The sequence below is a fragment of the Mauremys mutica genome, chromosome 1 (genome assembly GCF_020497125.1).
Source record: "Mauremys mutica isolate MM-2020 ecotype Southern chromosome 1, ASM2049712v1, whole genome shotgun sequence".
NCBI lineage: Eukaryota > Metazoa > Chordata > Testudines > Geoemydidae > Mauremys > Mauremys mutica.
The window spans coordinates 144206180-144218461 of record NC_059072.1 but is presented as its reverse complement, the minus strand read 5'-3'; the positions used below and the strand labels follow the sequence as shown (position 1 = coordinate 144218461).

At 45.5% G+C, this 12282-nt stretch overlaps 1 protein-coding gene across 1 annotated transcript in view; it reads right to left on the bottom strand.

The window, feature by feature from the left end:
- Positions 1-12282, bottom strand: part of LOC123348125 (antigen WC1.1-like) — an 84879-nt gene that overhangs the window by 55349 nt on the left and 17248 nt on the right. The window contains exons 3-4 of the mRNA XM_044985562.1: positions 5294-5608; positions 4528-4839 (exon numbers count right to left, since the gene is read on the bottom strand). Of these exons, the coding sequence (XP_044841497.1) occupies positions 4528-4839; positions 5294-5608 (627 nt within the window). The remainder of the gene's footprint in view (positions 1-4527; positions 4840-5293; positions 5609-12282) is intronic.

Below are 12282 nucleotides of genomic sequence, written 5' to 3'. Positions count from 1 at the left end.
TTCATTGTTACCAGAGGTTCAAAGAATCTCTGAATTACAAGGGCAAATCCGTATGCTTCAAAATATATATCAAGTTGAAAAGTACGCCTTTCATACATCTTATAGAGTGTCTACTTTATGTACTAAGCATGATGTATTGTGCTTTGTGACTAAAACTGTACAACAACCCCATCATATTATTACCGCAGGAATGTTACTGCTTGTATTGTTGTAATTTAGTTTAGGATTATGTTATTGTTGTTGTAAAGAATGTGATAATAGTAATACCTTTCATGTCCATGCTAATCGTGTATTGTCATTGCAACCAATCAAAACCCCTAAGGTTGAAGCATTTGATGTAGAATCTGAAATCCAAGGCTTGATGCAAATGGATGTATAAGGATGTCAGTTGTGCTAGAAGCACAAAAAGGGGAGGGGTATGGATGTAGAGCAAGAACTGACAGGGATTTGAAGGGGATTTCAATGCAAACAGTTCCCTCTGTGAGCAAGAGTCAGGCTCGCTGTAACCCTAATAACACAAGATTTGTAGAAGGGAGGATTGTGTGAGGCGAGTGGGAAAGAACTGTATGAGACGTTGTTGCAACCTTGTGTTAGATAAGTATGGAATGTAGACTAGAGTCTAAATAGGGGTGAGAAAAATAAGATATCAGGATGACCTATGTATAAACAAAATGCAGCTGTTGCTCATCATTGTATGTAACAAAAAGGTATAAATGCTTGCTGTAATTGTTTAAATGGAGACAGACCTGTTTAGCTCTCTCCTTCCACGCAATTGCTAGAGATAATAAAGTATCTGATTTGCTGCACCCAACCAGAGAGTGAGAACTCTGTTTTTCTCGAACAGGAGCTAACATAATAAAGGTTCTTCTGCACTCAGCAGGGTTTTTCCAGGCCAGGTCTGCAACTGTGGACACTTAAATTACCTTTCTCATGAACTCTAGCTATTGACTTGGCTGGCGACTTGCGCCGCTTCCCACAGTTCCCATTGGCTGGGAACGGTGAACCGCGGCCACTGGGAGCTGTGAGCAGCAGTACCTGTGGATGCTCAGGTAAACAAAGCATCTTGTGGTCTGTCAGGGGCTTACTCTGAACAAGCCGCGAACCAAGTTTGAGAACCCAGTGGTGAGCTGGAGCCGGTTTGCACCGGTTCGCAGGAACCGGTTGTTAATTTAGAAGCCCTTTTAGAACCGGTTGTCCAACCGGTTCTAAAAGGGTTTTTTTAATTTATAGTGGCACCTTAGGCCCCAGCTCGCCTCCGCCTCCTCCTCCTCCCCTGAACGCTCTGCCCCGCTTCTCTTCCCCCCCCCACCCCAGGAAGCTTGGGAGGCTGAGAAGCAAGTGGTGGCTTCACGCTCAGGCCCAGGGAGATGGAGACGGAGCAGAGGTGAGCTGGGGTAGGGGGCGCGAGGAGGGCCGCCCACGCCGTGGCAGGTAATGCTCCCTCCCAGCTATGCTGCTCTGCCCCTAGAAGCCAGAGGGACCTGCCGGATGCTTCCCAGGAGCTGCCCCAGCTAAGCACCTCTAGGACTTCAACTCCCCACCTCACCTCCCGGCAGGTCCCTGTGTCTTTTAGGAGCAGGGTGGGGTGGGCACACAATACGGTGGCCCACGAGACCCTCCTGCCTGGCCCCTGAGCTCCCGGCCGGGAGGCTAATCAACTGTTCCCCCTTCCACACAACTTCAGCTCACCCCACCGCCAGTGCATGCTCTGGGCAGTGGGCTGGGAGCTCGGCCTGACCCAGTGTTCCAGGTGCTGCAAAGCGGCGGTGTGGCCCGGCTCCAGCTGAGCAGCACAGCTGTAGCACCGCCAGCCACCAGTGCTCCATGTGGTGCGCAGTGGCGGCGGCGGTATCTTGACCCAGCTCCAGCTGAGCAGCGCGGCTGCAGTGCCATCAGCCACCTCCAGGCAGCATGGTAAGGGGGCAGGGAGCAGGGAGGGGGGTGTTGGATAGAGGGCAGGGGAGTTCGGGGTGGTGGAGGGGTGGATAGAGGTCGAGGCGGTCAGAGGGTGGGGAACAGGGGGTTTGAATGGGGGCAAGGGTCCTGGGGGGGCCATGAGGAAGGAAAAGGATTTGGATGGGGCAGTGGGAGGCAGGGGTTCCAGGGGCAGTCAGGGAACAGGGAGAAGGGGTGGTTGGATGGGGCAGGGGTCCTGTGGAGCAATCAGGAATGAGAGGAGGGGTTGGATGGGGTGGCGGGGGGCAGTCAGGGGACAGGGAAGGGGGTTGGATGGGGCAGGAGTCCTGGAGGGTGGGGGGTGAGGAGGGAACCAGTTGTTAAGATTTTGGCAGCTCATCACTGTGAGAACCACTGGTGTAGCTCTATCTATGCCAACTGGAGGGGTTCTCCCATTGCTGTAGCTAATCCTCCTCCCCGAGAGGTGGTAGCTAGCTTGACAGAAGAATTTTTCTGTTTACCTAGTGCTGGCTACACTGGGGGGGGAGGGGGAGGTTGTCTTAACTATGTCACTTAGGCATGTGGATTTTTCATACCCTTGAGTGATGCAGCTGGGTCAATCCAGCTTTTTAATGTATTCCATGTCAAAGACAGCCCTGTGGACTCAGTGGCTGATAGATGCAGCACTGAGAGATGTGTCTGCTGTGAGGGCTGGTCCCAACCCCTGTACATGCCAGTTTTATTTTCTAGGGCAGCCCTCCACTGGGATAATGTTTGGTGCACTATGATGTGTTCTATGGACCTAGAGGGAGAGTTAGGGGCAGTATTTGTTACTGTGGAGACCATAGAAACTATGGAGTTTACATTTAGCTATCAGCTGACTGCTCTAAACTGTGACTCTGTCTCAGTTAAAGAGAGAGAACGGGGCAGCACTTAGTGAGGTGAGGATTTGTGAATTCTTGCCTGCCTTAGCTGGGTTTATGGGGAGAAGATAGTCCTCTGTGGAGTGAGAGCCTTACAGAGATCCAAGGAACAGACATTGTAGAGGCTGCTTCCAATCCTGGTACCACTTGAATACAGGCTACAGATTTCAGTTTCACCAGCAACTGAGAGACCAAGTCAACTCTTAACCCAAGCCTAGGGCTGGAACACTGCTAGCTGCCGAGATCCCCAGACTGTTTAGTTGCTCACCAAGTTCTGAAGTGTTTGAAACGACTGAGGTACTGCCATTTCTCAAGCTCTGAAGACACACTACATGTTACAGCTACACTGCAAAGCCTGAGAAATCATCTGTAAGAGAAGATCAGTGGGGAATGTGTTTTGATGTGTGTGCTAAAGTATAGAACATGTCAAATTGTAACAGAAACAAAAGGGGAAAGTCTTTATAAGGAGAATCTGTATATTTACTGTTTAATAGCTTTTGTTTAAAAGTTATTCACAGTATTCCAAATACTATTTATAATGTTTTCTGTGTGCATTAAATGTTTGTTTTATTAAGGTCAAATCTACACTGTGGGTGCTACCGTGACACAGAACAGCACTGCAGCTATGCTGCTGTTGTGTAGATGCTTTCTTCAGTGATAGAAGGGGTTTAATCCACCTTTCCATGTGGTGGTAGCCAGATCAACGGAATAATTCTTCTATTGTTGTCTACACTGGTGGTTAGGTTGCCATAATTATGTCACTCAGGGACTGCTAAATGCCTAAATCCTTACTGAAAATGAAACGTAGGCTCTTAAACTAGTTAGGCTTTTAAACCAGGTAAGCATTGCCATGCTGAATGGAGCAACAGCAAAATAGCTGTAAAAACCTGGGCCTAAGCCACTATGGATAGCCATCAGATAGCTTCCTATCTATCAGCTACTGCAGTTCTCTGGTGGGGCATGGGGAAGCCTTTGAAGATTTTTGGAGAAGCCTGGAGGAAAAAGGACCCCTGCAGTATTTGTGTTGCATTGTAGAGGAGGATCTTCACCAAAGCACCAAGTGCTCTCACTAAGAGCAGGATCTTTGTGAAAGTTCCCAGCTGGCTCAGGAGCCAAGCTCTGGAGCCATCTGAACACTTTTCTGAATACTGGGATCTTTGGCAAGGAACTGACTATTTCTATGAAGTGTTGTGGAGAATTAATGATCTATAAACATACACACACAGAGCAAGCTCTGCAGGTGAGGGCTGCAGCCCACCAGCACAGAATCCAGGATAGACAGGGCGGGGGGCACTTTGGCCAGGAACACCAGGGCAAACACCTACTTTTCCAGAGCGAAATGGGATTGTAATGGCCCCCGAGCTTGGATGAGATAGCTGAATATACGTTGCTTCTGCTACACCAACCTCAACTTGATGAAGGTCTGAGTCAGCCCTGCTGGGACTGAGGGAATTTGTGAATCACAAACTCAGGCTTATAGCACAAAGCTGTTTTCTTTGGTTCACTCTAATGTAATGCTAGGATCCACCTCACCATCCCTCAGTGCACCCAGAGGTGTCTCTGATCTGTGGAACTTAAACATAGAGAGCAACATTCTGATATCCCTACTGACCTTGAGTACTGTAGTCAATGGGACTGCTTGTGATTATCCTAATCTGGGCAGTACACTGCTCTGTAACTAACATATACACATCTGTATTTAACTTACCTGAGCAAATAACCCCGGCCGTGTCTCGTGGGGAGCAGGCTGAGTTGCCCAGGGCCATGCGAGAACAATCCCACAAACAAGATTCAGTCCCTTCACAATGAAAAGTGTCGCTCCATATGGTTCCGTTCCCTTCCCCGAAATGGGCTCCTCCCCAGATCGACTCGGCGTAGCCACAGTTCAGCTGATGGCAGAGGACATTGGCATCTTGCAAATCCCAGTGGGATGCACAGAGGCTTCGCCATGTGTCTCCATGTCGAATCTCCACTCTCCCGGAGCACTCGGTGCCGTTCGCTAACCTGCCGCCGAGGCACCCTGAGCACAAGGGAAAGTGAGTGTCGAGGTGGCGCAGTGATCAGTGTTAATGGCAACGGCAGGGAGGGGAGTGGGAAACAGGAAGGGATTTTTGCTCATGTTCAATGCTAGCAGTTACTCTGTGGGGGCTGTGGGGCTATTCCACACCAGCACATTCACAAACTGATACTCGATCCATGTCAGTTAGTGCGAAGGGAGGACCAGGGACCAGAATTTGGTTTCCTTGGTACTTTCCATACTCAAGGCACCACAAGTATTTCACAGGGGGATCAGTTCCAGCAGACTTGGCTGGTGCCGGGACAGGGCACCAATTTATGGGCCAGGTCCCCACCTGGTGTAAATCAGCATAGCCTCACTGAGCCCAATGGAGCTTGGCCGATTGACACACTGTGAAGATCTGGCTGAGGATGTTCCTCAATCCCCAATTCTTTCCTTTCCCACTGCAGCTGCTCACCTGAACACACCACGCTGGCTTCGCTCCCAGGGGGACACTCAGTTGTGCCCAGCGCAGTAACTGGACAGTCCCTCAGGCAGGATTCGTTCCTCTCACAGCCAAATGTGCCGTTCCAGACAGGCCCATCTCCTGTACCAAAGAGCTGCCCTGCTGGAATCGACAGGGGGAATCCACAGTCAAACTGCTGGCAGAGGGTGTGGGCAGCCTGTAAATCCCAGTGGGAGTCACAGAGGGTTCCCCAGGTGCCTCCGTGGCGAAGCTCCACTCTCCCCGAACACCCTGTGCTGCCATTTGCCAGCCTGTACCCGGCGTACCCTGAGAACAAGGAGAAGGAAGATCAGAGGGACATTTCTCTTACACAATTGTATCCAAAGATGTGAAAAAGGAGTCCCAGTGACTTGGGATAATTAATATTTATTTCCCAGTTTACTGGGAACTTTGTAAATCAGGATGTTCTGACATGATAATCAGGTTCTTACAGTGTAGGCATTATTCCCTATATCTGTCCTTTGTGAGGGGGTCACACAGCACCCACCAAACTCCGCTCGAGCATGTACCGCTCTGGAGTCAGGTTCACGTCTGGGACAGATTGTCTTGGACTGGGGCCAGTCTCTGCTTTTGTGGTTCCAAAGTGCTGGTTATGAGTCAGGAGCACCTGTCCTCAGGATATCACATAAATGTCATGTGATGAAACTGGGGTTCTCATGTGTCATGCGTGTTGAGTCCTAGGTCACTGGAAATTTTCTGAATCAGAACAGTTGCACTCAGGGGTCTGACTGGGAACAAAATAAACACTGGTGGTATTATAGCTAAGTGATAGCTCTGCAACAGTTAAGGTTGAGACCAGCTTTCCTTCAAAGCTACATTTATCAAAGTGCTCTAATATCTGCCTGATTGATTGGATTGGATTGGAATACAGTATTTTACATAGGAGCACAGGATTGTGTTAGTAATCAAAATTTGGGGCCATTTCACCAAGGGGTTTCCAAGATACAGCTTCCAGAGAAAAATTAGCTTGTCTTAAAGTTGACAGATTCTGGCATTCTATTTTTGCACACAGATAGAGATCAAACCAAGGCTCAGATCATTGCACCAGGGTCTCAGACACTCAAGGGTTACCCCCAACAGAGTATATGGCATCCACCAGACCTTGGGGAAAATCAAATTAAAATGTTATTTCAAAAAGTGCCTGCTTCTCCAGTTAGGTGCTTGTGAAGGCTTACGTGCCTGCACACATGCCTAATGGACTATACTGAGCATGTGCAGTGAGGGAGGATAGCTATCTGGAAACCTGCCAATCCACTATGAGATGTGGATGGCTTTGAGGGTAAATTGTGGTCCTTACAGATAGGCACCTTCCCCCCACCCCAAGCACTGTGAGTGCAACTCCAGCCCAGAAAAGAAAAGTGATGTTTAAAAAACAGGATTTTTGCTCCAATTTGTCTCTCTCATGGGGGGATTTTGTTTGGTGCAAATATAATCTGAGTGCAGCAAAATATTCAGAATGTGCTGAAACTACTTTTGAAAAGAAAACAACTTCCAAATGTGAATGCTGACTGGGAGTGGGAGGGTGATCTGGGGTGCAAGAGTAGGTGGTAACAGGGGAAAATGTTTGGGTTCATAGCCAGGAATGTGTTTATTATGGGGAGAGAGACAAAGGGGAATGGGTGGTAGGGGAGAGAAGAAGTTGTGGGAGGGTTCAGGCAAGGAGGAGAGAGTGAGGATTGGGGGAGGAGGAGGGGAGAAGATAGGAGGGGTTGCAAACTAGGAAGGGTAGCAGAAATAGTTGGGGGTTGAGGTAAGGCACATCAGCCACTGGCCTGTTAGCTGACCTTGGGCAAGTCTGAGATTCTGAGCCCCAGAAGGTGGTGAGAGGCAGATCAGCTGAAAGTCTCTAGGCAAAAATCAAAACTGGGATGTATGTAATGGTAGGGGTCTACAATAGATCACCCAGTCAGGAGAAGGAGTGGATGAAGCATTTCTACAACTGTAAGCAGAGTCAGGATGAGCTCTACACTGACATCTGGTGGTGAATTGTGGAGAGATGTGGAAAAGAAATTCAGGGGCTGATCTTGTTTGCATAAGCACACCCACCCTGCCTAGCTTGAGCCCACAGCAGCCCAAATGGTCACTTGGGCTGCTGTGGGATCCCCACTTTCTCTGTTATTGGGGCAGGAAGAATAAAGTGTTGTTACCCTGATTATGTGAATCAAGGACTGTGGAACTGTTATGACAGAGGGACTTGCCATCAATAAATTAGCACTCGCTAGACAAGGGACATGGGTCCCGAATCCCACTAAATTGAGAAGGGGTTGGGATAGGTGTTTGTATTAGATGAAATGGGGTCTCTTTGAGGGCCTGAAACACCATCTGCACCTTTTTTCCCCTCTATTGTGGAATATCAGACCTAATTTTGATTCCATTAGGAGTCTAGATATAGGCTCCTAATCTGAATTTGCTTTGGGCTAATGGTGCACCAGAACTGAAGCTCCTGTACTACAAACTAAAATTACTAAGAACTGAAATCACTGACTGTTGTGGGCCTGAAGATATGTTGCTGAGCAGTTTGTGGGATGGCTGGAGTGGCTCACAGGAGTAGAATGGAGTGTCTGGAGATTAATGGTGAACAGAGGTTAATGGTGAGTAGATACTCAAAACAATTAATATTAACAATGAGGGGGAAAATGCAAGCCTCACAGAAAATTATTAAGTTTACTGTCCCCAAAGATACAGTACACTCAATCTAGCCTGTAGCCCCTGTATTTGACATTCCTGTATTTACCCCAGAATGAGACAGCACTGGAGTCAGTCATTTTGTATGTTCAATCACTGACAGCAGAGACCCAAACGTCACATAGCTAAAAATAGTTTTTGACCCTGAAAGGCATAGCCAAATAGCTGCGTGCTTGCAGTTTTTCTAATCAAAATGGAAGAATAAAATAAAAAAATAAATGTACTGTAAAAAGAGGAAAAAAAATGTTTGGATAACCAATCTTGGTGTTAGGTGCCTCTAACATGTACGTTTTATTGTTATAACTAGAAATATTTTGCTAATAAAAATTAATGAATTGTTATTGGCTGTTGCTGCAGAAATTATTAGCCTATTGGAGGCTATTATGGGCTGTATGCTTTACCCCCCAAAAAATATTTTTTTTATTTAGAAAGTGTGCTTTGGAGCAGTCTGAGGAAGTTTTCCTTTTGGCAAGGATTTGACACAAGTAGTCAGATGGAAGGAGGGGGGCCTCGCTAGCCTCGCTGTTAATTTCTTGAGACCATTTCAGACTTTTTAGGTAACTATAAATATTTGGAATACTCTGAACCCTACTGCTACAGCATACGTTTGTGTGTGTGTGCACACTTGAAACCTAATAAAAAAAGTAGTTTTAGGTGAAGCACTCTGTTTTGTATCAGTCATTTGTCAGACAGAGGAGTTATGGCCACATTATTTTTTTCCTCTAAGAAAACCAGTTAAGTTACCACTGTTTTGGGTTCTAAAACCCCAGCTGAGAACACACTCTTTACCTAACACACTGCTTTGAGCTGATTTATGGTAAAACCAAGAATAAGTTTGTTCATAAAGAACATAGATTTAAATTATTCTAAGCAAAGCACAAAATGCTTACAAACATAACAAAATGCAACAACTTTCCAGTATCTAAGACTTTACTTTAGCAAACTATGATCTTTGCCTCAACAGCTTTCTCACATCAAGCTACCAGCATCTCCAATCCTTCTGGCAGGAGGATCCAACATTCACAGAAGTAGAGGGTGCTGTCCCCTTTGCACCCTAAATGATGGGTAACTAAGGAGTTCTCTCCCCTTCTTTTTTATACCCTAGTAAACTTTTGAAATGTGTTAGTCTGAAGTGCATCCCCAGATAAATTTCTTCTCTTTGCTATTTGACTCTTCCTGGTGACTTCCCATCAACCTCTTGGCTCATATGTAAAGTAATTTCCACTGTTTCTGGCATCAACTTGCTCAGTTTACATTGGAAACATAGGCAAAACAACATCTTTTTGTCTAAGACAAACTTGTTTATCAGATCTGTCCCTAAAACATTTTGAGAACATATTTCCAACACACATACATAACTCTACTTGCCATCTGTATATACCTCACACAATGATATCCATAACCAGCATGTTTCCAGTTTTTATATATCTTACCCAATACACTGTTATAATACAATAATACTGTATACAAACAGTTGTTTCAACTGCTTGTTCTTTGGGTTTCAGGCCCCATGTTCTCCGCTTAGGATGTCTGGACCCTGATTGTCACACAAAGATAATTAAGGATCCAGCTGAAGCACAGGTGGAACCGTTACCAATTATCTTTGAGAACTCATTGAGGACTCCAGAGGACTGGAGAAGGGCAAGTATGTATCTATAAAGACTGGAATAAATTATTAAACAATCAGTTTATAAGCAGCTACTGTATAATGGGGTTATAAGGAAGAGCCAGCATGGATTTGTCAAAAACAAGTCATGCCATAGCAACCTAATTTCCTTCTTTGACAGCGTTATTGGTCTTATGGGTAGGGCTGAAGTAGTAGATGTGAGATAGTGTTTTTAGTTAGGCTTCTGATATAGTGGCACACAACATTGTCATAAAAAAATTAGATGAAATTACTATAAGGTGGTAAAAGCCATACTCAAATAATAGTCATCAGTGGTTTTCTATCAAACTGGGAATGTATATCTAGTGGGGTGCCATTGGGTCAGTCCTGGGTCGGATATTATTCAATATTTTCATTAATGACTTGAATAATGGAATGGAGAGTATGCTTATTAAATTTGCAGATGACCCAAGCTGGGAGGGATCGAAAGCACTTGGAGGACAGGATTAGAATTCAATATGACCTTGACAAGTTGCAGAGCAGATTTGAAAACAAGATGAAATTAAAGAAAGAAATCTGCAAAGTACTACACTTAGGAAGGGAAAGTCAAATGCACAACTTCAAAAGGGGGAATAAATGTACTAGGTGGTAGTACTGCTGTAAAAGTTCTGGGGTAACAATAGATCACAATTGGAATGTGATTCAACTGTCTGATGCAATTTTGAAAATGCTAGTATCACTCTGGTGTATATTAACAGGACTGAGGAGGGAGGAGAGTGCTCAGCAGTGGAGAACATGCATCCCTAGTGAAGGATAAGGGAAATCAGAGCTCTGCTGGGACCCTATCCTTATAGCAGGAGAAAAGTAAATAGAATTGTCCCCATTTATTGGAGACACTTGAAATAGAGTGAGGAATGTGTGAGAGAGAATGGGGTTTCCCGCCATCTCTTCTTGCTTTCCCCTGGGTGGTGGGAGAGTGGAGCCACCCTCTCTAGCAGACAGGACTCTTTTGACACAACTTGGAAACACGCAAAGTTTTCTGGGATCTGGGTTCATGTAAGAGATACGTGGATCTGGGAGAAAAGAGACTGAGAGGCTCAGCTGTAGGGCCCATGTTAGTGGGTCATCAGTTTGAATTCTTACCTGAGCACAATATGCCGACATCATTAGCGTGGGAGCATGTGTCGTTAGGACGGGACATCCTGGGACATTTCTGAAGGAGAGACTCATTCCCCACACACTGGAACTCTTCCTTCCAGATCAGATTATGTCCTTCTCCAAAGTGAGCTGCTCCCAAGGTGGCTACAGCCTGTCCACACCCTAATTCATTGCAGATAACAGAAGCGGCGTTGAAATCCAAGTGTGACTCACAGACTGTCTCCCACACTTTTCCATGTTTGACTTCAACACGTCCTGAGCAGGCAGTGTCCCCTCCAACCAGACGGACCTCAATGCGACCTAGAGAGTCAATACATTCATCAGTGAGTGTTGGTTATACTGACATCCCATAACTTTCCCCAGGCCTTCCTGGGGATGAAATGAGGGAACTTCTTCTCTCAACAGCAAAGATATTGTTAAATAAGCAGGAGTCCTTTATTCTATATGCCAGTTCCTGTTGTTAGCTGTCAGCTCTGTGTTCTTGGGGAACCAGGGTGCATTACCCAGCCTGTCTATATGATTCAACAGTATAATGCAATTTTGAAAATGCTAGTATTATTCTGGTGTGTATTAACAGGACTGTTATATGTAAGACACAGGAGATAACGGTCCCACTCTAGGGGGCACTGGTGAGGCCTGAATTGGAGTACTGTGTCCATTCTGAGTGCCACACTTTAGAAAATATGGAGACAAATGTGGAGATGGTCCAGAGGAGAGCAACAAAAATTATAAAAGGTTTAGAAAACCTGACTTATGAGCAGTTAAAAAAAAACTTGGCATGTTTAGTCTTAAGAAAAGAAGACTTATGGGGGGACATATCAGCCTTCAAATATGTTAAGGGCTGTTATAAAGAGAACGGGGGTGAATTTTTCTTCCTGTCCACTGAAGGTAGGAGAAAAAGTAATGCTCATTTCTGCCGCAAGGGAGATTTATGTTAGAGATTAGGAGAAACACCCTAACTAGAAGAGTAGTTTAGGATAATTCTAGAACAGGCTGCCAAGGGAAGCTGTAGAATCCACACCATTGGAGGTTCTTAAGAACAAGATGGATAAACATCTGTCTAGATTTAACTGATCTTGACGCAATGAAGAGGGCTGGACTTGATAACTTCTCAGTCTCTTCCAGCCCCACATTTTTATGATTCTTTGAAGATACTTCACTGCTCTCTGCATCAGTTTCCCATCTGTGAAATGTGGATAATGATGTAAGTACATTAAGAACTCATCATGAAAGCACTATATAAAAACTAGGTCTTTTGATTATTACTCACAGTAGCCTATCAGCTGCAAACCTAGGTGAGAACTACAACTGTTTATGTAACCATTGGCTCCTACCAACAAACATTTCTCTTTCAGTTTAAAAAACTAGTACATTAAATGGCAGAAATCTTTGTTAATGCAGAGTTAAGGTTGCCCGTTGATGGCACATGCGCTTCCAGAACTTTGGGTTCAGCAAAACTCAAACTTCTGAATACAGAGTTTAGAGTTCAGAT